The following is a 25,623-nucleotide window of genomic DNA, read 5'->3' on the forward strand; positions in this document are numbered from 1 at the left end:
TTTACACTGTTTGATATGCTATCATCTGCTAAGATATATTGTTGTCTGATATGATAGATTTGCTCAATTACAGTAATATTGTTTAAACCCTTGGAGGGAAAGCGGAGTTTCATGGTATTTCGGTGTTCCATTTTGTTTATGTGCTGATAGTCTATTAAAAAAATGTACTATATTGTTTTATAAGAAAGTTTTCATTATGCTTATATATTTAAGGTCTCTTTGGGACAAGGATGATTTATGGCACTTCATTTTCTAGTTGATCCAATATGTTGTTTGACTTTGTAGCCATGGTTACAGAGACTCGCTGATGCCTCATAGAGGTGACTGAAAAACATTCTATTCAGAAAAAAATGTTTCCTGGTTTTCTATATTTTGTTTCTTCCCTCCAATAAAAATAGATTCTTTGTTTACTAATCATCTACTCCTGCTGCTTATTTTCCACATGCAGTCATAACCCTTTCTGTGAGATAATACAGTTGGTTGCTGGGGAAATGCTTGCTATTTTCAAACTCCCAAAACATGTGGTGCCGAAACCAAATTACTTCAAGCAAGGAAAATGATATGGGGTGCGCAGGTGCCATGTCCAGCCACAGGAAGAAGTGGTTACTGAACATTGTTGAGGAAAGGGAGAAGAAGTATCCATAGTGCTCCAGAGGGCAGGAGTGAGCTGTGAAGCTTGGAGGGAAGACCTGACAACTGGGCCGCCAATGGGGAAGCAGGCTTTAAAAGGGGGCTGCCATCTGACTCATGATTTTTGATCCCCTGCCCTGAGGCTGATCCCTGCATGCTGTGTTGGGGTTGACAGTATTTCATAAGCCTGATGCCCAGGGCTGTAACTATACAGCTCCCTAGCCACAGACCTGATGCCAAGTACCCTAGCAACTGCGCTAGCCACTCCTGGCCTAGAGGGGGCGCTACCACTGCCCTCTTCCTTTCCGGGCGGGCTATTTCAACCGCACCGGCTCAGCGACCACGCGCAACTCTTCTTCCCCGACTCGTTCTCCACGGCCCGGGCCCTAGCCCCGCCCCCTTTCCTTGGGCCTTGTCAGTCTCAGCGGTTGCGCATGCGCCTTTTCAGCGCCTTTCGACGCTCCGCCCTTTTCCGTCGTTCTGCTACTGGAAGGCCGGGGCTTGGGCGCACGCGCATTTGGTATCTTCTTGCCTTCCCTCCCGGAGTCCTGATCGTCATAGTGGTTGCAGTTCCGCGCATGCGTGTTTGGCCTCCGTGCCGGGAGGGGGGCATTTTAACAGTAAACATCCTGCCGATTTGAACGGCGGGTTTGGGCGGCAGGAAGGGCTGCGGCCGCCATCTTGTTTGTTTGAGTGGCTCGGATCGGGGAGGAGGCGGAGCGGTGCAGTTACCGAGCCCGGCCCCGCCAGCCGCTGCATTGGCCTCCCCTGCCGCCACGCAAGACTCGGGGTAAGGAGCCGGCCTCGCTGCCCCCGCCGCGGCGGAGCAGGCAGCGCGTCCCGCGGGGGGATCCGCCGCCGTCCGAAGGGCGGGGGCGGCCGGGCTCAGGGCACTACGCTTCCTCCGGGACGCGGCGAGGCCTAGTCCTCGCCGCCCAGTGCTGCGGCTGGGCACCCGGGGCCCGCTGCGCCCGGGGCCCCTCCAGCCGAGTCCGGGAGACGGAGAGACGTGGGGCTTTAATGTGTCTTCTGGGGCCGCTTCCCCAGAGGCGCGCGGGGGTTGCGGCCAGTGCCTGCAGGAGCTGGGAGGACAGCTCCGGAGTCCGCTGACCCCTGGAGCCTGCCCCGCTGCCGAGCGGAGACGGGTGAGGCCCGTGAGGGAGTCCCGGGCACGCAGCTCGGAGCAGTTCGGCGTGAGCCAGGGGTGGGGGAGTTGCTGCAAAACTTCTCCATAAGCGAAGGTGACGTGCCCCCAAATCCCCGCTTCCTAGCCCCTCGGGTGCGGCCCTGAGCTGCTGGATGTGAGGGGCTGCTGCCGGCGTTGGATCCGTGTCCAGCCCGGGGCACCGGGCAGGTGACTGGGTGGGGGTGGGGGGGGGGGGGGGTTCAGTGCGTGTCTGGCGGCGGTGCGCTTTTAAATGTGAAGCGATCAGAGGCACTCGGTAGAAATCTTTGCTTCCCTCTGTACGGGGCAACTAATTTATATTCATATAGACTATTATGTGGGACACTATTTTGCGAACCTTTTCCTGAAACTGTAAACTCTGGGATTGGGTTTATGGGGGATTGCTCTTGGGGTTGCGGGAAGTGAAGGTTTAGAAGGGGGGGACCTGAAAGGGAAAAGTTTGAGAACCCACTTACACTAGAAAATATATTTTTGGAGGGATGGGTCAGTCCTATATTAGCAGAGGTGGATAATCTAGGGCTTTTCTACTAGCAGTAGTTAAACTAATCACTAGTTATTGTATTAAGTGGTACATCAAAGAGCTATCCCTGTTATGTTTGCTTGATTTTTAGAGTTGAGGTTTTTGGGACAATAGGATTGCCTGTATTGCCCTCTACATGTTTATAATATTTGTAGCTCTATACTATAATGACTGTAATCTAATCCTGTCTTCATGGTTTCATCTGGTCTCCTGCAGAAGTCAGGAAGGATCTTTCTCTCACACACACATACACTCCTGATGTACAACTGTATTCTGGAGGTGGTAGGGGGGTTGGGCTCACCTTCCTCTGAAGCATACCACCCACCACACCTAGAGATGGGATACTAGCTGGGGTGGACTGGTGCTCGGAAGTGGCACAGAGAATCTTGCTCACATGCTTATGCTCTAGCTGATCACTAGATTTGGTGTTTGGAAGGAATTTTCCCCAAGATCAGATTGGCAGGGTCCCTGGGATTTTTTTCACCTTCCTCTGCATCAGGAGAGGAAGCATGGATTGTGTGCTGGATATATCTCAACTAAGTGATTCTCTGCCATCACAGGGATCTTGGGATCCCTGCTGTTCTCAAGTGGTGGTGCGCAACACTTTAGCCTCCTGAGGACTAAAATTATCTTTTTTAACTGAAGTCATTGGACTCAACATAGGGGTATATGGGTGAAAAACTTAATGACTTGTGATGTGTAGGAGGTCAGAATAGATGATCTTGTGATTCCTTTTAGCTTTTCTGAAATCTGCCTCAGAATCACCCTGCCTGCCAAAGTTCAGCTGTAACAGTCACGTTTTCCTTTTTTTAAAATGTTTTTTTTGTTGCTGTCTTATTTAAATTAATTTACCTTGTTCGTTGAATTTGAACACTTTGGGCAAGAATATTTCAGAATTTCTACAGTAGTTTCTTTGGCCAAGATTCAGCAAACACGTGCTCTCTTTCACAAATGTGAGTAGTCTTCTTGACCTGTCTTTGTAGGATCGGGGCCTTAATTTACTTTCTAAAGACTTGTAAGCATGTGGCATGCTGTGAATTTCTAAACAGTAATTAAAACAAAATGAACCCAGTATATTGACAATCTGAGAAAGTGGGTAAGGTGGGAAAATTGGCAGATAAGTTATTTAAGTTAGTCAATTATAGAGAAGATTGTGAGGAACTTCAGGGACCTAACCAAGCTAGATAAATTGACAGATACTGTGGTAGACTAAGTTCAGTGTTGGTAAAAGCAAAATGTCCATTGAAGGGAAAAATTTGAACTAGCCTGACCATTAACTTAACTCAGGAAAGGGGCCTGGCCCTCCTTGTGGGAGTGAAGACCTACTCAGTGTGAAGCTGTGGTCAAAAAAGCAAGAAAGACATTAAGATGCATAAGTAACAGGATGGAGAATAATATTAAAGCTGTGCTATTATGTAAATCAATTGAATACACTCATCTGGAATATTATGTGCAGTTTATCTGACTCAAAAAGGATATAGCAAAATTAAAGGGGCTAAGGGAAGGGCAGCAATAATGTGGGGTATGGAAAAACTCTGGTATGAGAAGTGATTGAAAAGATGGGGATTTTTTACCTTAAGAGACAAATGCGATGTAACATGATAAAAAGTATATAAAATAATGATATAGAGAAGGTAGATCAGGAACTTCTGTTCTCCCTTTCTTTTAACCAAGAACAAAGGAACATGATGGCAGATTCAAACTGATAAAAGGAATTTTTCATGCAGTGTGTAATTAAAATGTGGAAAAGCCCAAGATTTTAGCTAGATTCAAAGAGCTGTTGGACACTTACTGGGCTAACGAGTATTTCCAGAATTACAATAGTTTAATGCTAATACATTTCAGAAGGAATATAAAACCTAATGCTTTAGGTTTAACCCAGTCTCTAATGACTGGAAACTAGGATGAGACTTTCTGGGGGGCAGATTATGTCACATCTGCCCATTCTGAGGTTTTTTGCACCTTCCTAAGACACATCTGGTGCTGGCCGCTGTCCAAGACAGGATGCTGGGGTAGATGGACCAGCGGTCTAATTCAGTGTGGCAATTCCAACATTCTTTTTTTCAGTTTTACTTTATATACACGGTGTGGTCAAATGTACAGACACAGTATAGTCAATTTTCCCGTGATTTGGTCTTTCTACAGCAACGTAGAGACATGCTTTAAACAAAATAGGAATATTTGATTATTAAAACACAAATAGGGAGGAAGGTTCAAGGACAACTGTAGGATTTGAAATAATTTTAACTTGATTAGACTTCAGTTTGGTGTCACTTTTTAAAAGGACACGTGTTTGACAGGGCCAAAATTTGATCATAGCAGAAAGTTTCCCAGTCTGAGATGAGTTGGGCTGCACATGAGGTGCCCAATAGGTTTGCTGGGCAGAAGAATAGATCACTGTGTAGAACAGTGGTTCTCAACCAGTGGTTGGGGGCCATGAGCAGGTTTCAGGGGAGCTGCCAAGCATGGCCAGCATTAGGCTTGCTAGGACCCAGGGCAGAAAAGCCAAAGCCCTACCATGCAGGACTGCAGCCTGGTGCCCCAAGCATCCCCACCCGGGGCTAAAGCCGAAGCCTGAGCAACTTAGCTTCACATGGGTCCTGCTTGCTACCCCCCTAACATCAGCCCTGGCTTTTATATGCAGAAAAACAATTGTTGTAGCACAGTTGGGCTGTGGAGTTTCTCTAGCATCAGAGGGACTCAGAAAGAAAAAGGTTGAGAACCCGTGGTGTAGAGGAAAGTTGTAGGATCCCAGATCTGATCCATTGCTTCTTTAGTTAAAATGGCAAGTGGCTACTTGAAAGTAATTACAACGAGGAGTCCTTGTGGCACCATAGAGACTAACAAATTTATTTGGGCATAAGCTTTCGTGGGCTAGAACCCCCTTCATCAGATGCATGGAGTGGAAAATACAGTAGCAGGTATAAATACACAGCACACGAAAAGATGGGAGTAGCTTTACCAAGTGGGAGGTCAGTCTAACAAGGCAATTCAGTTAACAGTAGGATACCAAGGGAGGAAAAATCACTTTTGTAGTGGTAATGAGAGTGGCCCATTTCAAACAATTGACAAGAAGGTGTGAGTGAGTTGGGGGAAATTAGGTTTTGTAGTGACCCAACCACTCCCAGTCTTTATTCAGGCCTAATTTGATGGTGTCCAGTTTGCAAATTAATTCCAGTTCTGCAGTTTCATGTTGGAGTCTGTTTTTGAAGTTTTTTTGTTGAAGAATTGCCACTTTTAGTTCTGTAATCGAGTGACCAGAGAGATTGAAGTGTTCTCTGACTGGTTTTTGAATGTTCTAATTCTTGACATCTGATTTGTGTCCATTTATTCTTTTGTGTAGAGACTGTCTGGTTTGGCCAATGTACATGGCAGACATTGCTGGCACATGATGGCATATATCACATTGGTAGATGTGCAGGTGAACGTGTCCCTGATGTAAGGAGAGTGGTCACTTTAGATAAGCTATTACCAGCAGGAGAGTGGGTTTGCGTGGGGGAGGGGTGAGAAAACCGGGATTTGTGCTGGAAATGGCCCACCTTGATTATCATACACATTGTAAGGAGAGTGATCACTTTAGATAAGCTATTACCAGCAGGAGAGTGGGGTGGGGGGAGGTATTTTTTCATGTTTTGTGTGTATAAAAAGATCTTCTACACTTTCCACAGTATGCATCCGATGAAGTGAGCTGTAGCTCACGAAAGCTTATGTTCAAATAAATTGGTTAGTCTCTAAGGTGCCACAAGTACTCCTTTTCTTTTTGCGAATACAGACTAACACGGCTGTTACTCTGAAACGCGTCCCTGATGGTGTGGCTGATGTGGTTAGGTCCTATGATGGTGTCCTTTGAATAGATATGTGGACAGAGCTGGCACTGAGGTTTGTGGAAGGGTTTGGTTCCTGGGTTGGTGTTTTTGTTGTGTGGTGGTTAGTTACTGGTGAGTATTTGCTTCAGGTTGGGGGGCTGTCTGTAAGCGAGGACTGGCCTGTCTGATACAGACTTACACGGCTACCACTCTGAAAGTAATTAATTACCCTTCCTGCATCTGTTGTGAGCCCTAATATTGTTGGTTGTAGGAGCAGCTCACATGCACAGGTGTATAGTTAAGGAGTACCAGGCCAACCCAAGCTTCTCTTTGCACATCTAGCAGTTAGTTCAGCATTGGGTTGTGTCAGCTGTCCTATTGCTCTCCCCCACCACCGTCTGTCTGCACTTTTCTGGAGAGAAGAGTCAGACCAAAAAAAGTAAAGGAGAGAAAAGAAAGAAACAAGGAAAAGAAAATATAGTGGATTGGTCCTGCTTTGAGCAGGGGGTTGGACTAGATGACCTCCTGAGGTCCCTTCCAACCCAGATTTCTATGATTCTACGACAGAAGCATGAGAAAAAGGCAGCAACAGTTGCTGCCATGCTGCAAAGGATCGTGGGTGGTGGGGATTCCAAGAAGAGAAAGTTGGTGAGCACTTCAGTAATAATTCCACTGGAAATGTATTTTAAAATTTGTACAAACTGCATGAGAATGTATTCTCATTGCAATTTTGGGATAGTGCATTAGAACTTAGAAGTGATGCTGACTTGTGCATTTTTTTTCAAGCAGACCACATTGAATAAAGTAGACATTGCAAATAGAAATTAATGTTTTAATGTAAGGTGTTGTAACTTATAAATGCATTTGTTAAATTATTTTTAGTCTGGTAACGTCACTCCTTAAATTTTCATCTATTTATATGTATAACTTTCTGTGGCAGCATGTCCATAATATATGGAGGAAAATTGCTAATCTCTGCCAGAAGCAATTTACTTCTACTTTGTTTTCTCTTTTCAAGATTTTCAATACTTGAAACAAGTAACTCTCATTCTTCTCTAACATTACACTTAGTTTCAGGCTATCCATAGCCTTTGCATAGATTTAGCTATTCTCAGTGCTAGTCCTGTGAAACATCAGCATGCTGACCACTTACCATTTGGACTTCCTATCCCCATCTTCACCACAACAAAAGTGTAATAGGTTCCCAGCCCTGTTTGTTGTATTAATGACCTGTTTGTGTGAAAGATTAAACCTTTCCCTATTGCATTGGGGAGCACTTCCTCGCTCCCCCTTCTCCCCCCAAATGCCCATGTATATTCCCTGAATAGAAGAAATAAACAATTTGTCCTCACAAGGACCTAATCTTGTTACCCCCTTAGCATTAGTGCTTGTGTGTTCCTGGCACTGTAGGAAAGTTACTTCCTCTTGTAGCTCTAATGTGGGGAGCATGCAGACTGAGTGCAGCAATATTGCTGAAAGATAGTAGTGGTAAAATAGCAGCTGCTAACATGGCTATCTGTGCTGTCGAGGAACTGGAGTGAACACAGTTGCTTTTATATCTTATTGGTCCACATAATGCTTTTCATGTTTAATGGGAAGCCTTCATTATATTTTCAGGCCTGAGTCAAGTATGTTTGATCTTTCCCTGAAGTTTAAGCTGTATATTTTGAGCTGATTGTGAACATGTCAAATCTAATAATTATGCCAATCCACAAAAATCAAAGAACAGTTTTTATAACTGGAGTTGGAAGGTTGTGACAGAGTAATGCTGATGGCTTTAACTCCTCACTCCTTCTCCATTCTCTTATTCCTAATGTTTTTGAGAAATATTGCATTGTACAACAAACCCACCTCATATATTTGTGGAATACTTTTTTAAACCCATTGCACTGAGAAATAGTTTCTGATTTATAGTGTCCCCCTTCATTTGAAAATCTGGGTGATTCCCATAAAATTCCTCCTTCAGCATGTCTTTTGGAGGATCCTCTGCATCTCTCCTCCCCCCCCCCCCCCCAACTTTCAGTGAGGGTGCAACAGATTTCTGTCCTTGGGTCCTTTCTCTTCTCCCTCTTTACGTTAGCTGTAGGTAATCTCATTTGTAGATACAAATTCAACTACCACAACTATTTCTGGTGACTCTTAGATCTTTCTCTACTCCAGGCCTGTCTTTCTAGCCAAACAACAATCTCAACATGTCTCCCTGCCATGTGTGGATGTCTAGCCACAAACCCAAGCTCAACATGGCTGAAAGGGAGCTCTTCACCTTCCCCTCACTTCTCTTTTCTATCATTGTGAGCAGTACTACCATCTTTCCTGTCACTCAGGCCTGTAACCTGGCTGTCCTCTTCAACTCAGTCCTCTGCCTGACTCTTGGCAGTTCTTTCTGCATACAGTCTCTAAGATTTGGCCTTTCCTTTCATCCACACTGCTAAAACTCTCATCCAAGTTCTCATCATCTCATTTCCCAATTAGTGCAACATCCTTTTCTCTAGCCTTAACAAATGCAAATTTGCCCTGCTCATATCCATTCAGATTGCTACTGCAAAAATCATTCTCATAGCACATTGCTTTGATCACATCATCCCTCTCTATGAATCCCTCACGGGCTCTCCCTTCTCTTTCACATCAAACATAAGATACTTGTCTTTACATTCAAGGCCCTTTGAGTCCTGTCCCCACCCTATCTATAATCTCTCATTCATTCTTGAGGGTTGAGTCCTGCCCCTGAACAGCTTGTAATGCCAACCTCCGTCACCCACTTCTTAATCTTCAAAGGAGTGCTTTTTTTTAATTCGGCCCCTTATGTTTTGGAGGAGCTCCCTATAAACATCTGTAAAACTTAACCCATTATACTACTTTAAAACTTTTTCCATGATGCCTACAAAAAAAATTAACAATGGTTAGGCTGCCAGTGTGCTGAGACACTACCTGTAATGCTGACCTATATTGTTGCATTGTTTCCTTGTACTCCCCCATTTATCTGCCTGTATCCATCTTTCTCATGTCTTATACCTATGCTGTAAGGTCTTTGGGGCACAAGCTGTTTTTTGTTGTTGTTGTTCTGTTTGTACAGTGTCTAGCACAGTGGGATCCCAGTTTGTGACTGGAGCTTGTTGGTGCTATGGTAATACTCTAGTACTAATAAAACACAAATGCCGATAAGTATAAACCAAATTACATGAGTGGGCATGCTGAGATCAGGTTGCAGAATATTGCACAACTGTGAAGTAACTGGAACAATGTAAGGGTATGTCTACACTGCAATTAAACACCCATGGATGTTGTTAGGGGGCTGTTTAAATGCAGTGTAGACTTCTGGACTCAGCCTGGAGCCTGGGCTCTAGGACCTTGCATGGTGGGAGGCTCCCAGAGCTTGGGATGCAGCCTTAACCAGGAAGTCTACACTGCAGTGAAACAGTCCTGCAGCCTAATTCAGTGAACCTGATTCAGCTGGCACAGGCCAGCCACAGTTTATTTGCAGTTTAGACATTGCAGTTCTGTAAACCCTTGAGACCACAGGTTTAAACGTGGCTTGGAATCACAGGAAGCCTGCATTCTGTATGCCACCCTGCGTTTTGGAAACTTTCCAGCAGGAGACAGTTGTCAGTTTTGCTAGAAATTGATGCTCCTCTGCTTGATGCATCGAATTAAACCGTTCTGGTCCTAGTGTCATATGCTGTGCCTGCTGGGGAGGTGTTCTATATAGGAGCTTTAAAGGCATAAGTTTGATCCTCCATTATAGGTACAATGAGAGGTGAGAGAAGGATAGAAGAGGCAAGACAGATGGTGATTGGACTTGCCAGGAGCTGGATCCATCCTCTGAGGATGGTAGCATGCTCCCCTCCCCTTACTTGCTCATTTCTGATTAGATGACTGTTAGTGGTTTTGGTTTTCTACTTCCTGAATACACACACTTAATTATTGGTAAGGATACAATTTTTGTCACGGATTCCATGACTTTAGTGGACCTCCATGACTTCTTTGGCATCAGCTCCCACCACAGCAGCAGATCAGGAGCAGCTACCTGCGCCTGCTGCAGGAGCAGCTACCTGCGCCTGCTGCAGGAGCAGCTACCTGCGCCTGCTGCAGGAGCAGCTACCTGCGCCTGCTGCAGGAGCAGCGGCTGACAGTCAGCCCCCAGCAGGACTCGGACTGTTAATCTCAATCTCAAACTTTTTTAGTAAGTCACAGATTGCGGGCTTCTGTGAATATTTGTTTATTTCCCGTGACCTGTTCATGACTTTTACTAAAAATACCTGTGACAAAATTTTAACCTTAATTATTAGGTTCATACGGGTTTCCCCATAATCTGGTGATGGGATTGTAGTTTTATGTGTATCTCATATGGTGACCATCCCTCATAAATACAGTATATTTCCTCTTCTCAAAGCTGTTAGGAGCGGGCTCTTGCACCACCAGCAGCAAGACTAAAGGACAATAGGAAAACCATGCTACACTTAGAGGGAAAGGGCTGTAGATAAGAAGAGTTCTTAAGGAAGGTTGGAATAAACATATGGAAGGCTTTTAAAATGAGTAGAACTCTTAACTTTTTGTTCTGGAATGAAAAGATGCAGGAACTGTTTGAAGATGGAAAGACTATGATTTTTGTGTTTGTGTGAAAAGTTAGGTCAGTAGTATTCCACATGTGCTGGAGTCTGAATAGCTGGCACTTGATAAGACTATGTAGAAGTCTGTGGTGAATGGAGATGGAAGCATGAATAAAGATTTTTACAATGGAGGAGTCCTAGTGACTAGCATCAGGAAATAAGCTCTGGGAAGAATCATAGACAGGTCTAATAAGAGACCAAAGTTCATGGTCAAGGATGATACTAAACTTAGACCATTGCTGGCAGATGTTTGTCTAGGTATACTTAATCCTGCCTCAATGCTGGGAGATGGACTTAAATGGCCTTTTGAGGTCCCTTCCAGCCCCACTTTTCTGTAGGTGACTTTTTTCTAGTTTACCTGCTCAAGTTTCCAACGCAGTACAATTATACACTTATAAACATATAGCCACCAATGGGAAAAAAGAGCAAAACTCTCTCAATCTTGAACGAAATCCTTTCATGTTTCAAGGCATGAGGGGCATTTTCTGATCTACTTGAAAATTTCTGTCCTTTTTCTTGTACAAAACCATTCTAGAATCTTACTGGTTGAAAAGAAAACATGTCGATAGCCTCCAAGTGGCGCATATATACATATGAATTTTTGCAGTAACCCAATTCAGTAGAAAATAATTACATTTTTCTTTACAGGTTTGCACCTTATAGGCGGCTGGGACAATGTTCTACGCCCATTTTGTCCTGAGCAAGCGTGGGCCGCTGGCCAAAATCTGGCTAGCGGCCCATTGGGATAAGAAGCTAACCAAAGCCCATGTATTCGAGTGTAATCTAGAGAGCAGCGTGGAGAGTATCATCTCACCTAAGGTATTTATTTTACAGTGATCTTGATGTTAATGTTGCTGGTTCAGCAGAGATAAATTATGACAGCACATGATCAATATACAAGAAGTAACTAATATACTGATGCCTTAACCTGAAAAATTCTAAAAATGTTAACTTTTAATGAAATAAGTATGCTCACTATTGTTTTACATGAAGTATGAAATAATCCATGAATTCTAAGAAATAATCTGAGCTTTTTCACTCAATTCTTGTTTTATAGTTTTGCAAGAAGTGACCAGGTTTCAGATTTGGTCCTTTGGTTAATAGGTTTTATGCAGAGTATCTTTATCTGAATTATCTTGACGTACCATGTGTATACATGGACATTTTTTATGGTGGGAGTGGGAAAGGGAAAAAACATCTTGTGCCTGTCAGCGGGTAGCTTTCAAAGGACTTACGGTAACATTTGAATCCACTTGTCATTGAGAGCTATTGAAATAAAGAATGATTATTTAAATACTCTTTCTTGCTCTTAATGTTCAAAGGGTTGAAAAATGTGTAGTTGATAGCAAGTAATGTTATTGAGTAGCTGAGTACAGTTTTCCCCAGGCTATGCCCTAAGTTGCCTTTGGTGCTTTGCTTGGTATTAGCTACAGCCAACAGAGCAACTGTGAAAGGTGCTGAAGGACACAACCTCAGAGTTAAGGGGAGAGAATGGAACGCTTTCTTCTTACCAGATACCTACTAATCAGAGGGAAGGTTCTTCAGGTCTTGTGCATTCGTGGATGTCTTCGTTTTTAACTCACCTCTAAAAATGGACTAGTTATGTGGCACATAAGTCAAATATAAACTATTTTACTTGACAAGAGACATTTGGATGCCTTAGAGAAAAGCTTTTTTCCCTAAACCTAAAGCTTGTTTCCTAGTATCCATAAACACGTTCTTCAGCTAAACAGATGTTCTTGCTGTCAATTCAGTGCAGCTAATATGATCTTTACAAGACTTATAAATATACACAAATAAAATAGCTGAATTCTCTATTTATCAGAGCGCTATAGATATGCATGGTGCTTTACAGAACAGGCTGATTCCCTGTCTACAAGAGTTTGTAATGGAAAGGTATGTTTACACTGGCAGAATTACATCACCGTTAAGAGAGCACTGAAGAGAAACTACTGTTGTGTGTTCACACTGTCAGCTGCCTGTGCAATAGCGTGTTCACACTTGCGGTGCTTGCAGCGGTATTTGGAGCAGTGGACTCTGGTCAGCTATCCCGCAGAGCATCTCTTCTGCTGCTAAGAATTGTGGGAAGGCAGAGGGGGTTGCGGGGCATCCTGGGTCCTGTCCCAATGCCCCATGATGCATTGCTTCGCATCCTAGCAAATCCTGCGCTTCCGTCCACATTTGGCACCATCTTTCAATGGTTTGTGTACTGCGTGCTCTTCCTCTTCAGTCTTCAGGAATGGATCCCGCACTGTTGACCAATGTGCTGCTCGCTCTCACTAACACGTCATGAGTAGCAGTGGAGTTATTCCTTAAACTACAAAGGCAAGAGGAGTTTGACAGTAATCTCACCAAGCGTAGTAGCTACGACATGAGATTGTTTGTGGCATTCACGGATGAGCTGACCACACTGGAATGCCACTTTTGGGCTCGGGAAACACGCACTGAATGGTGGGATCACATCGTCATGCACGTCTGGGATAACCAGCAGTGGCTACAGAACTTTCAGATGAGGACAGCCAGATTCATGGTACTGTGATGAGCTTGTCACAGCCCTGCGGTGCAAGGACACGAGAATGAGAGCTGCCCTGTTGTTGGAGAAGTGCGTGGTGATTGCACTGTGGAAGCTGGCTACTCCAGACTGCTGCCAATTGGTCACTAACCAGTTCAGAGTGGGAAAGTTGATTGTTAGACTCGTATTGACGGAAGTGTGCAGGGCCATTAATCACATCCTGTTCCAAAAAACCATGACTCTGGGCAACGTGCGTGACATTGTGGATGGCTTTGCACAAATGGGCTTCCCTAACTGTGGAGGGGCGATATATAGTCTGCATATTCCAATTCTGGCACCAGACCATCTAGTCACTGAGTACGTTCATTAGAAGGGATATTTCTCTGTGGTTCTCCAGATGCTTGTGAATCACTGTGGGTGTTTCACAGGCATTAACACAGGCTGGTCCGGAAAGGTGCATGACACATGCATCTTTCGGAACACTGGCCTGTTCAGGAAGCTATAAGCAGGGACTTTTTTCCCAGACCAGAAGATCACTGTAGGGGAAGTCAAAATGCCCATTGTGCTCCTGGGAGACCCTGCTTACCTCTTAATGCCATGGTTTGTGAAGCCATACATGGGGAACCTTGACAGCAGCAAGGAGCGGTTCAATAAGAGGCTGAGCAAGTGCAGAATGACTGGTGAGTGTGCTTTTGGCTATTTAAAGGCCCGCTGGCGCTGTCTATATGGGAGGCAGGAATATTGTCATCGGCCATGTCCAATGCTTATAGCCGCATGCTGTACACTCCATAATATTTGTGAAGGGAAGGATGAAAGCTTCACTCAGGACTGTACCGCTGAGGCTCAACGCCTGGAGGCTGAATTTGGACAGCCAGAGACCAGGGCTATTAGAGGAGCGCAGCGCAGGGCCATAAGGATCAGGGATGCCTTGAGGCAGCAATTTGAAGCTGAAAGCCACTAATATTTGTTGCTATGCTCGGGAGCGCAGTGCTTGTAATGCTAGCAGGTGATTGTGATTGGTGCAGACAATGCACTGTGAAGGTTTAAGAAAATTGCCTGTTGCTTTGCAGGGCTCTGTTTGCTTTCAATTAATGGAATAAAGATTGCTTTCAAACCAAAAAAATTATTTTATTAAAAAAACAACTGGAGGAGAGAGCCAAAAAAGCAACACATCAGCAGTGTGGGGGATGGGGGTAGGGAGGGTCCCAGGAGGAGGTGGGGTCCCAGGACGGTGAAATATTTGTATGTCCAAATATCGTATGCAGCCTTGTCCTGTGGAGTATAGTGCAGCGGGTACTAGTCTTTAGCCTTGCTGAACTGCAGAGGGATGGGTATTGAGTACAGTGAGTACTGGGAGTCTGGAGGGCTGGACTGTGATGGGGCAGGAGTGGAATGCAGCGGGTACAGACTGGAGCCAGGAGGTTGATAAGTGTGTTGGCAGTGTCTGAGGGGAATCATGATAAAGAGTTTTGTGACAGCCACTGCAGGGGAGAGTGGGCGCAGAGGTGCTCAGTTTGTAGTGCTAGTAGCACCCGGAGAATGTCCACTTAGTGCTCCATAACGTTTAAGAGCCGCTCCATGGCTTTGTTCTGGCATGCCGTGTTCTCCTTTCGGTCCCTCTTCTCGCTGTTCCGCCACTCCTTCAATTCGTGTTTTTTTTGCCGTGGAGTGCATCACAACATCACGCAGAAAGTCCACTAGTTTGTCGTGGCTGCTTTCTAATTCTGCATAGCCGTTCAGCCAGCAATAACAAAGAGGGAGGCTGGGCTCCCATGGTCATATCTGTGAAGCCAAAATTCAACATTTTACAGCAGCAGTATTGTTTGCAACACTCAGACCACTGATTCAGTGATTTAAAACACAGCCACTGTTCACATACCTGTCACTAACTGGCAGACCCCAGGCAAGCACACATGAGCCACAAGACCCCCAAAGTGGTGAGTAACTGCAGGGGCAGGGGAAATCTGTTTTCCAGGACTGTACTGTACACTGGCAAGTGGCTCTTGGGCAGAGCCAGCACTGTGTGGGGTGGGGCTCCTTATAATTACTGTCCCCACATTTTCCACAGGCTGTGTTCATTATGGAAGATTTCTCGATGCTGAGGGTGAGAAGGGAATCAAGGGAGGGTCTTCTCCGAAACTGCAGCTTCCACCCTGGACCTTATGTGGCTCGCCTGTGTGCAGCAATGGTTCCCCCCCCCATCCCCCACAGTGACAGCAGAGTGGCATGGGAAACTTACCCTTAATGGGGCAAGAAACAAAGCAGCTCTGCCAAAGAACCTGCGGCAGCGGATTGCCCAGTATGTCCATGAGCGTTTTGTGGAGCTCTGGGGCAGATTCCCGTGAAGTGAGGGAGTGAATAAACACCCTGTTCCGCCGCTCAGACAAGGCATGTGGTGGTACGCGCATCATAGAGACAAAAGCCTGCTTTCTGCAACCCTGCTGCCCCCAACAACTCACTTCAGCATTTCCCAAAATCAGAGTCGCTTCCTCTCCTGTTTGCACTTTGCCAAGCTCCGACCAATGTGACTGGCTAGCCTCTTCCGGGGTTGAGAAGAGCTCCTGGATGCATGCATTTCTGACCTCTGGGTCCCCCTCCACATCCTTGTCCAAGTTTTCTTCCTCCTGGCTCAGTCTACTCTCTGCTGCACACGAGCCACCGAAGTATCCACAGTGGCCTTCGCAGTGGAGGTGGGGTCGCCAGAAAGCATCATATCCAGCTCTTTGTAGAACCGGCAGCTTGTGGGCACAGCACCAGAGCAGCGTTTTGCCTCCCTCACCTTGTGGTAGGCGTTCCGCAGCTCCTTCACTTCAGTGTGTCGCGGTCATGGCCCCTTTCTGTCAAGTATTGTGAAATCTGTCCTTAGGTATCATAATTCCTATGGCTGGAGCACAGCTGTGACTGGACAGCTTCCTCTCCCCAAATGCTGATGAGATCCAGCAGCTCGGCATTGCTCCAGGCGGGGATCACCTGATCCCTGGAGCAGGCATTGTGACCTGAAAAGATACGCTGAGACCACTGCACACATCACCGAGCAAACAGGAAGGGGACTTTCAAAATTCCCAAGAAATGTAAGGGGTGGGGCCTACAGTTGGTCACCTAAGGGCAGGGCAGTAGAGTTCAAACCGATGACCAGACAGGCAAGAACAGGCATTGTGGGACACCTCCCGGAGGCCAGCTGGAATGCTGTAATCAACCAGGGTGTCTACATTGGCACAGCAGCACTGTAGCCTTGACACAGAAAGCTGTACACCTTTCATCGGGGTGGTTTATTTTAGTGTGCAGTTTCTGCGCACTAAGTGGTTTGGTAGTGTGTACACCTCGGGAGTTACACTGCAGAAAGCTGCTTTACTGTGCAGAAACTTGCCAGTGTAGACAAGGCCTTAGTTAAAGACAAGAACCTCATTAGATAATCCAGGGAGGAGTCAGAGAAAGTAGGATGAGAACGAAGGCAGTGGAAATGCTCGCTCACAGGGATTATGCATGTACCTTGAGGCTTGCAAGGATTTTTGTAAGACTTTCAGAGCCAGGCATTCTTAATCTCTGGAGTTTTTTTTTTCTTTTTCTGTAAGATTTTTATCTGATTTCTGGAGGTTTAGAAGAGCTTTTATTGTGTGTAATAAAAGCCTGAGTATCGGTAATAATTCAGGTAAATTGAGGTTAGACGTTTTAGGACTTAATCATCCTGGGAAATCTTATTCCATTTATCCGTCAACACAGTTCTCAAACTTCTTCAGATTATGAGCCACTGAAGATGTTCTTTCCTGGCCACATCTTTTGACAACCACAGTCCTTCCCTACAGCAAATACAATACTTGGTTACATGGAAAAATAACACTGAAACAGTTGGAGACTTGGTGACAAGAGGACCGCAAATTTGCTTTAATGGGATGGGTACAGCTGCTTCTTTGTGCCCTTCCCAAAATTTTTAACTGTGCTGTTTTATTTCCTATTTTGGTGTGAAACTCTCCATTTACCATTAGTAAATCTTCCCTCATTGCCTGCAGTCACTTTTAACCTTATTTCTGGGTCAGTATGCAGTTTAGTTCTGTTTTTTGTATTTTTTGTATTATCATAGAGCTGGGGCCCCTGTTGTGGACCAGGAGGACCCCATTGTCCACCTATTAAATCCTGATCAAATTTGGGGACATCACCAGGATTGAAAGTTAACCAAAGAAACAAAAGCATGAAGGAGCTATACAAGATGCAGTGAGATGGGTTTGGTTTTGTGTGCTCCTTGCTAATTTATTCCAAAGCGACGGATGCTTCAGACTTACTTTATTTCCTTAACATTCAGTTTTAATAAATAAAATTATTTGCTGTAATCGCTAGGCATGCTGACTCAGTGAATACCCTTTTGTTTGCAAATGTAACAGGCCTTCTCTTCATTACCAGTAAGCAAAAATAACAAACTACACCTGCATGCAACTCTATACTACTAGATATGGTAGTCAAAATATCGGGCTTAAAGCTAGGAATTCCCTGAATTCTGATCCTGGCTCTGATGCTGTCTCCCTCTATCATGTTGGACAGTTTCCCCATGCATAACATTGGAATACTTAGCAGCATCATACTGTGGGAACTGATTGTAAAGCTTTTTGAACAGCATATGCTATATTAAATATTACTTTTGTGATATGTCTTGAAATAGTACAAAGTACAATGAACAATCGCTGTTTAGATTTAGTTGAAAGGATGGGTTTTGCAAACTACTTCACATTAATTAATATTGCCTCTGGCAGTATAAAGATAATTTGAGATGCTGTGCTTTACTGCTTATCCTAAAATTGATGTAAAAGGTGTATATCATAGGAAAAACTCTAGCAAGATTGGCTTACGCTGAGGTTTTTTCTCCTGTGAAAGTACCGTTTTTTGTTTTTTATAAACAAGATATACCTGTTGCAATCCAGTAAATATATTTTCAGGTGAAGATGGCACTTCGAACCTCAGGACATCTGTTATTGGGAGTTGTTAGAATCTACCACAGGAAAGCTAAATATCTTCTTGCGGACTGTAATGAAGCCTTCATTAAGATCAAGATGGCTTTTCGTCCAGGTACTTGTCCATATATCTTAAACACTTTCTCCCACAAGTTAAGTTACAATATGTAATAAGACTTAAGCACATATGCCGTTCTACATTCTTATTCCAATAGGGGAATCAGGAGAAGTTTGTGTTCTTTTGCATAGGGAAATACCATCTTTCAGTTGACTGGCTGAGGTTTGTGCTGACCAAAAAGCTTGCTAAAATTCTGCTTCTTCCCCAGCACTGCTTCAGTTGAGTGTTCTGGACTAAGGTTTCAGCACTCTTGTCAATAAGATCTATTCAGCTGGTGATATGGGGATGTGCTTGTTGTTAAATAGCTACATGTGCAATTGGGAAGCACTGAGCGGGATTTAGAACCAGTGGAGTAGCAAGAGACCATGCAGGCAGGAGGTGAAAAGGGAAAATACAGAAGCAAGTTGTTCAAAGGGATCCTATCTTATAATCCTATTCCTTGTGCCTAAACATTTTTTGTCTACGATCGTAAAAGTAATGCCTAAGCTACAGTAACTGAAAGAATATTTTTTTCAGTGTGTGTATTTTGTGTTACAATATTTGATGTATACTCAGTATCACTGTTTTCCTTAGGATAGTCATTTTCTTCTATTGTGTGGATGTTTCACACAATAACAAAGAAAAATAATTTAAGTAGGAGAACATGATCGTAAAAACAGAAGAATTGGCAGGGAGACTTGGAGGTTGGGAAGGAGGGAACAAATGTTAATACCTGGAACTGCTTTTAACCCAACTTTAAGTTGAGTAACTTAGTTGATTATTTCTGATTTTAGTGTGGGAACTGTAAAATTTTTTGCCAAATTGAAGTTGTTCAGATGGGACTTCAGTGGAAGCTTCTGCATGCTCAGTACTTCTGAATCCAGTCTACTTACGTGCCTAATTGTGGCCTCTGGGACTTAACTTTAGGAATCCAGGTTTTTTTACAGTGGCATATTTTTTTAAACTGGCACAAAACAGCTTTAACAAGATGTTGAGACTTGAAGTATACAGCATTTTTCTTTGTTTTTTGGATCTCCCTTTCTGATCCAGAGTCTCAAGTATATGGCCATGGTTTTCAGTGGCATTTCACTGCCTGCTTTATTGCATTTAACTTTCATCTGTAACCTGCGTTTGGAGTGGGATTTTTCAGAATTGTTGAGCATTGGCTTGGTCTTTTTCCACTGAAGTCAGTGAAGACAATGGGAGTCATACCTAAGGGAGCAGAGAGGCCAACACTAAACGTGTTGGGGGGAGAAAAATCGTATCTTTTGTGTAGATATAGAAACTTACGTCTGAGTGTTCTCCTTTTCAGGTGTTGTTGATTTGCCTGAGGAAAATCGAGAGGCTGCCTACAATGCTATCACTTTACCTGAGGAATTTCATGATTTTGACCAGCCACTGCCTGATCTAGAGTAAGCTTCCTTTCTCTTACTAAAGTAGGCTTGCTTTTCTGGAGTAGCAATTTCAAATCTAAATTTATAATGGCAGATAAGCACCATTTCAAATTGGATACTTCGCCTTTTTTAAAAATGAAATACTTTTTTTTCCCTGGGTTATTCCGTAGTGGGAACTCCTGGAATGCAAATTGCTATGCTAATATTTATTTGATTTACAGTTAAATTTAAAATGTATTGTGTAAATTGAGAAACAAGTCACAATATGTTCCAAGTTATTTATGCTTTCCTAACCATTTACCTTCACGCTCTTTGCTTTGCATTATATAAATTTAAACTCTTGCTGAATGTAGTTTGTTATTCCAAAATCGACCTTTGTGCCACAAGAGGCACAGTATATCTGTAGCTTTTCTTTATTCCTAGCTCCCTAGAAGCTGATGACAATTTCTATTGCCTCACTCTAAGTGTATCCTGAAGTCATATTTGTTTATGTTGTCACATTTTTTTTAGGTTTGTCTTCATGACTATATTTATACAAGTGCATGATATATTTCTATAGACTGGCTTCATAATAAAACAATAGTCTGTTAAGTAACCTGTAAATTGTTTTAAATTGATCAAATATAATCAAGGAAAGTCTTTTAAAACTGTGTGTTCTTTTTATTTAAGCGATATTGATGTGGCTCAACAATTCAGTTTGAACCAGAGTAGAGTGGAAGAAATTACAATGAGAGAAGAAGTGGGCAACATCAGTATTCTTCAGGATAATGACTTTGGTAAAATGCTTTTATATTTTTAATATATGTGCTAAGTTAGGTTTTGCTAGCTCTTGGACTGAAATGAAAGTTTCACAAATCATGTGGAAATACTACAAAGTGGGTTAATTTGCTCTGAGAATTTTACATGAAATATCACTAAATGTGTTAGTCAGATGCTCTTACAAGAGTGAATACCCTCATTATAGGATGAGTTTTCCAAAAATCTGTCATCTAATAGCCAAAAAAATTGTTGCGGCTTGTAAAGAAGCAACAATAACCATTTGTCAGGTAGATTAATGCTTAAGTGAATGTGTGAAATGTTAATTTTCTCTTTAAACGTAGCAGTCTAAATTCATTAGCCAGCAGCTCTTTTCTTACTATTTTCATTGCATTCAGAAATTACTATTTAATCCCTTATAACTTTCTCTTAGTGACAAAGCAATTGCAATGATGAAAGTGGTATTCTGAGATTTATTGTTTCAATATCTCTTGGTGTATAGTTGTACAAAGAGTGCTTTGAACTGATAAAAATGTGTATGAATATCCTAAAATTAAGTTTTCTGTGCACCATGTTTGTTTAATATTATCCATAAAATAGGAATTTGTTAATCAGTAGACTACACACGGGATTAATAGACCTCTCTGGTATTAATCTGTTTTTGGGTGTGCATTAAACACAAACTTCATGCTAGGAAGCTTTCTTGGAATAGATACAATGGACTCTAAAATTAATATTTTAAATGTTTTGGTGCAGAACTGAAGCCATTCTCAATAGGTATGCTTAGGATATATTTTCTACATAAGAAAGATAACTGTTCAGGTGGAGGACAAGGGAGGAAGTTGTTTTGAACAAACCTATGAAATTAAAACAGCACTGAAGAAAGTGCCTTCAATGTGTCCACCATTAATTCCACATTTAAAAGAGTAATTAATCGATAAATTGTAAGAGTTGAAAACTATAGAAACATAATTGCATTTTTGTGAACAGAAATAACTGTAAAACTTAGAAATTAGTTATAAAACTAAATTAATAATTCTTTTTTCTAGTGGGTCATTTTTTCATAGATTAAGTGAAGCGATTAATGTTCTGCTTGTTGATTTGCTTAAACCTAAATTCTTTATCTGTTTGGCTAAAATTATATTCTTACAGGTGATTTTGGAATGGATGATCGTGAGATGATGAGAGAAGGTAGTGCATTTGAGGATGACATGCTAGTGAGTACCAGTGCTTCCAATCTTTTACTGGAGCCTGAACAGAGCACCAGTCATCTTAATGAGAAAGCTAACCACCTAGAATATGAAGACCAATACAAGGATGACAATTTTGGAGAAGGAAATGATGGAGGAATATTGGGTACGTTTGAGAAATTAGTGTAGCAATTGGGTTTTGTTAACTGTGCCTTATCTTCTGTCTAAATTGTAAGCTCTCTGGGGCAGGGGCCATGTTTTGTTGTTTGTACAGTACCTAATAATAATTACCCCAGTAAACATTTCATGTAAATTCAAACTGCATACTTTAAAATAAATCACTTTCCAAATTCAAGACACTCCACTGTACATGTGAGACTTGGAAGAGAAACTAGTATGTGAATCTTCTGGCTCATTTTAACCCCTCTGACTCCTTTGGGAGGGATTGAATTTATACAATGAGACGGTTAAATGTTGGATCCTTTTTTTCCCCTGAACTTTAAAAACCCTGTGGAATTCTTGCATGATGGACTTAATGTTTGCATGTTACACTTAAGCTTTGCATTCAATTGAGAAGTCAGAACATAACAGCGTACTAAGAAAACAGACACAAGTGTGACAGCTAACTTGACTTAATATTGTTGTTTTGCTGGAGTTCACCTAAAAAACCCTACATTTTTTTTTCTTTTGAAGGAGTATGACTGCTACAAAAAAAATTCAGATAGTTTGCGTATCTTTAGTATTTTAGTTTCTTGTGCTGTTATAAGTATACAACATTTTAATTACTTTGTTTGGTTTTTTTTGTTGGTTTATGCACAATACCAAAACTGATTCTTTTGTCACTATTTCAGATGACAAACTTCTTAGTAATAATGATGGAGGCATCTTTGATGACCCACCTGCTCTCTCAGAAGGTGGGGTAATGATGCCAGAACAGCCTCCCCATGATGATATGGATGATGATGATAACGTATCAAGTGAGTATTTAATCTAGGACTAGGTTTCATTTCTTTTAAACTATGACTAGGAATTCTTTAGTTTCCTAATAAAACTTGTTGTGGACTGAAGTTTATAAAAGCTTGTGTTGAACCTGTTGATGTACTGTGGTGTTTTCTTTGTGTTCCAACTTAGTCCAAGATGTTCAACTTTTGTTTTGTTTGGTAGTGGGTGGACCAGATAGCCCAGACTCAGTAGATCCAGTTGAACCGTTACCAACTATGACTGATCAAACAACACTGGTTCCAAATGAAGAAGAAGCTTTTGCTTTGGAGCCTATTGACATCACTGGTAAGTAAGCCATTTGAGAACACTTTAATTGAAATATTTGAGACCTTTTGATCTAGGAAAACCTTGAGTTAATGGAATAGACATGAATCTCTTGGCATTATTGCTAACTCGGTTTAGTGGTGTGTCCCATTTTCTTTTCAGAACATGGAATTTTGTGTTGCTTTCCCAATAAATTCACTTCCAGCTTTCTTAGCGCGTATACAGTGCAGTCACACGTACTGGAATATTGGCCATGCTTAGTCCCTTGCTAAGGCAGAACCTCAAGTTTTTTGTCCAGTTATCTAATAACTGTTGTGTGTTAAATCAGACATGTTCTTACTGAAACAAATTAAAATCTGCATACTAAAAATATATTTAGGACATAGCTGTCTGCAGCATATAAGAAGCAACTCGTGGTGACATGAAGGAAAACAAATAGTCTCATTTTAGTTCAGTTATTACTAAAATACTGTTTCTCTAGTCAAAATGGATGGTAGCATGGTTGAGTCGCTAGCAAAATGACTGGTACTGTATTTACTTGTTTACAATACATGTAACATTAAAAGCTAATAATATCAGTTCACATCTTAAAAGCACTGTACAAATATTTAGTGCTGCCACAAAATAGTAAAATTTCTTAAATTTAGGGAATTCTTAGGCGGTATATTTACTTGGAGCCTGTAGGATTTTTACTGTAACGTAGTATCAAGTCTCAGTTTCCCCCTCTCTTGTCTTCAACAGTCAAGGAAACCAAAGCAAAGAGGAAGAGAAAGCTGATTGTAGACAGCGTGAAAGAGCTGGATAGCAAGACTATTAGAGCCCAATTAAGTGACTACTCTGATATTGTCACTACTTTGGACTTAGCACCTCCCACTAAGAAATTGATGATGTGGAAAGAGACAGGGGGAGTTGAAAAACTTTTCTCTCTGCCTGCTCAGCCTTTGTGGAACAACAGACTATTGAAGGTAACACAGATTTCTGAAGGTTTATTTTTAAATGAATTATAGTAAGGACTGATCATGTGGTTGAGGCTGAAAGCTTATGTAGCAAGCAGAAATGTGCATTAGCAGCATCTGGTAAATAGTACATTTTTGAAAACTTGCTACAACTGAAAACAAACTTCTGGAGTCTGCATGTAGTTCAGTCACTGATAGATAGGCTTGGACGGATTAGCTTTTTAACAGTAAATGTCGATCAGTGGTGGTTTTCCACCCCACACAAACACCAAGGAAAAAATATTTTCATCTGATAGAAATTTGCAGGTCGTGAAAGTAAGAAAAGTGTGTGACAACTTACTTTGATTTAAGGCTATTTACTTTGTTTTGACATATGTTGACAATTTGATTTAACTTGAATCTTTACCTTTTTGACTCTCAACATCTACTTTCATTAAATAGTTATTGTCTGATCCCTATAATTTTGCACAACTATGAAAAATGTAAATCGATAAAATTTTTAAAATGCTTAAAAAGAAACATCTGTCGAAGCTATTAAAAAAAAAAAAAATTGGATTCAGCCAAGCCTACTGATATGTAACAATTCTTAAACATTCAGGGAAAGAAGCTTTTTAAAACAAGGGCACATAATGAGAAGTCCATCTCTGAAACAAATAGAATATGAAAAATTATGGGGTAACTGCAGATCAGAGAACTACTAATCTACAGGAGTGATTGTTTTTTCTTACAGCTTTTTACTCGCTGTCTTACGCCTCTTGTACCAGAAGACCTCAGAAAGAGGAGGAAAGGTGGAGAAGCTGATAACTTGGATGAGTTCCTTAAAGACTTTGAAAACCCAGAGGTGCCCAGAGAGGAACCGCAGCAGCAGCAGCAACAGCGAGATATTATTGGTTTGTAACTCATTAAACAACATGTTCTACTTCCTTTCAAAGCTTAATTTTCACTTGGGCTCGTCCTTTGTATTAAATTACTAGAGGGGAAACATTTACCTAGGTTATAAAGCACAGGGCTTTGTAATTGCTCATTGTATATAGCTTGTTATAGTCAGTAACTCCTTTGTTGGTAGATCTCTTTTCTAAATTTAGCAGACTTACATGAGACAGCTGTGTTCAGTGGATTAAATGGGCACTAAGGGCTGGTCTGCGCACACACGTGCACTGATTTAACTAAATTGACTTTTGCATCAATTTAATTAAATCCGTGCAGAAACTGTGTGAGTGTGAAAATAGGGACCTAACTGTTGTAAACTCTGGAGGTGCTGTGAGTTGATTGATGTGAGTTTAAAAAGTGACATGATTTATAATCATACTTTATATACAATGAAATCAAAATACCTATTTATAAAATATATTGAATATTACAAAATATAGATGAACCTATCTTGGAAGAGCCAAGCCGTCTACAGGAATCAATGATGGAAGGCAGCAGAACCAATTTGGATGAATCTGTCATGCCACCCCCACCACCTCAAACAGGCGTAAAGCGCAAGGCTCAGCAAGTGGAACCAGAGCCTGTATTACCTGTGAGTAAGATTACAGTGAAGATGTGAGTTACACAGGAGTGGTGACTATATGCTCTGCAAAGAAAGCCTAGAGCATCCCTTATCTAGAAACAGATAACATTCTGTGGTGGGAAGGAAGTGGTATTAGTCTCTGCTACAAATCCTGAAAGTAATTCTCCCCACCCCCACACCGCAGAATCATATCAAGGTGGGACAGTGTCCTACAGAATTTGAGTAAAAATAAAACCAGCCCCCACACAGT

The 25,623-nt window shown here is 42.2% G+C and overlaps 1 protein-coding gene across 2 annotated transcripts in view; it reads left to right on the top strand.

Annotated features, from left to right (window-relative positions):
* The first annotated feature begins 974 nt into the window (after nucleotides 1–974).
* RAD21 (RAD21 cohesin complex component) overlaps nucleotides 975–25,623 on the top strand; it is a 32,250-nt gene continuing 7,601 nt past the window's right edge. Inside the window, exons 1-11 of one of the 2 annotated variants that reach the window (XM_037892090.2) lie at nucleotides 975–1,420; nucleotides 11,398–11,568; nucleotides 18,187–18,316; nucleotides 19,611–19,710; nucleotides 20,362–20,468; nucleotides 21,601–21,804; nucleotides 22,490–22,615; nucleotides 22,803–22,925; nucleotides 23,646–23,869; nucleotides 24,591–24,750; nucleotides 25,231–25,382. In XM_037892090.2, coding sequence (XP_037748018.1) covers nucleotides 11,425–11,568; nucleotides 18,187–18,316; nucleotides 19,611–19,710; nucleotides 20,362–20,468; nucleotides 21,601–21,804; nucleotides 22,490–22,615; nucleotides 22,803–22,925; nucleotides 23,646–23,869; nucleotides 24,591–24,750; nucleotides 25,231–25,382 — 1,470 coding nt within the window. In that variant the 5' untranslated portion in view covers nucleotides 975–1,420; nucleotides 11,398–11,424. Of the gene's footprint in view, nucleotides 1,872–11,397; nucleotides 11,569–18,186; nucleotides 18,317–19,610; nucleotides 19,711–20,361; nucleotides 20,469–21,600; nucleotides 21,805–22,489; nucleotides 22,616–22,802; nucleotides 22,926–23,645; nucleotides 23,870–24,590; nucleotides 24,751–25,230; nucleotides 25,383–25,623 lie in introns of both variants that reach the window. The other variant, XM_037892091.2, reaches the window with a different exon arrangement.

This window comes from Chelonia mydas, chromosome 2 (genome assembly GCF_015237465.2).
Source record: "Chelonia mydas isolate rCheMyd1 chromosome 2, rCheMyd1.pri.v2, whole genome shotgun sequence".
Classification (NCBI taxonomy): domain Eukaryota; kingdom Metazoa; phylum Chordata; order Testudines; family Cheloniidae; genus Chelonia; species Chelonia mydas.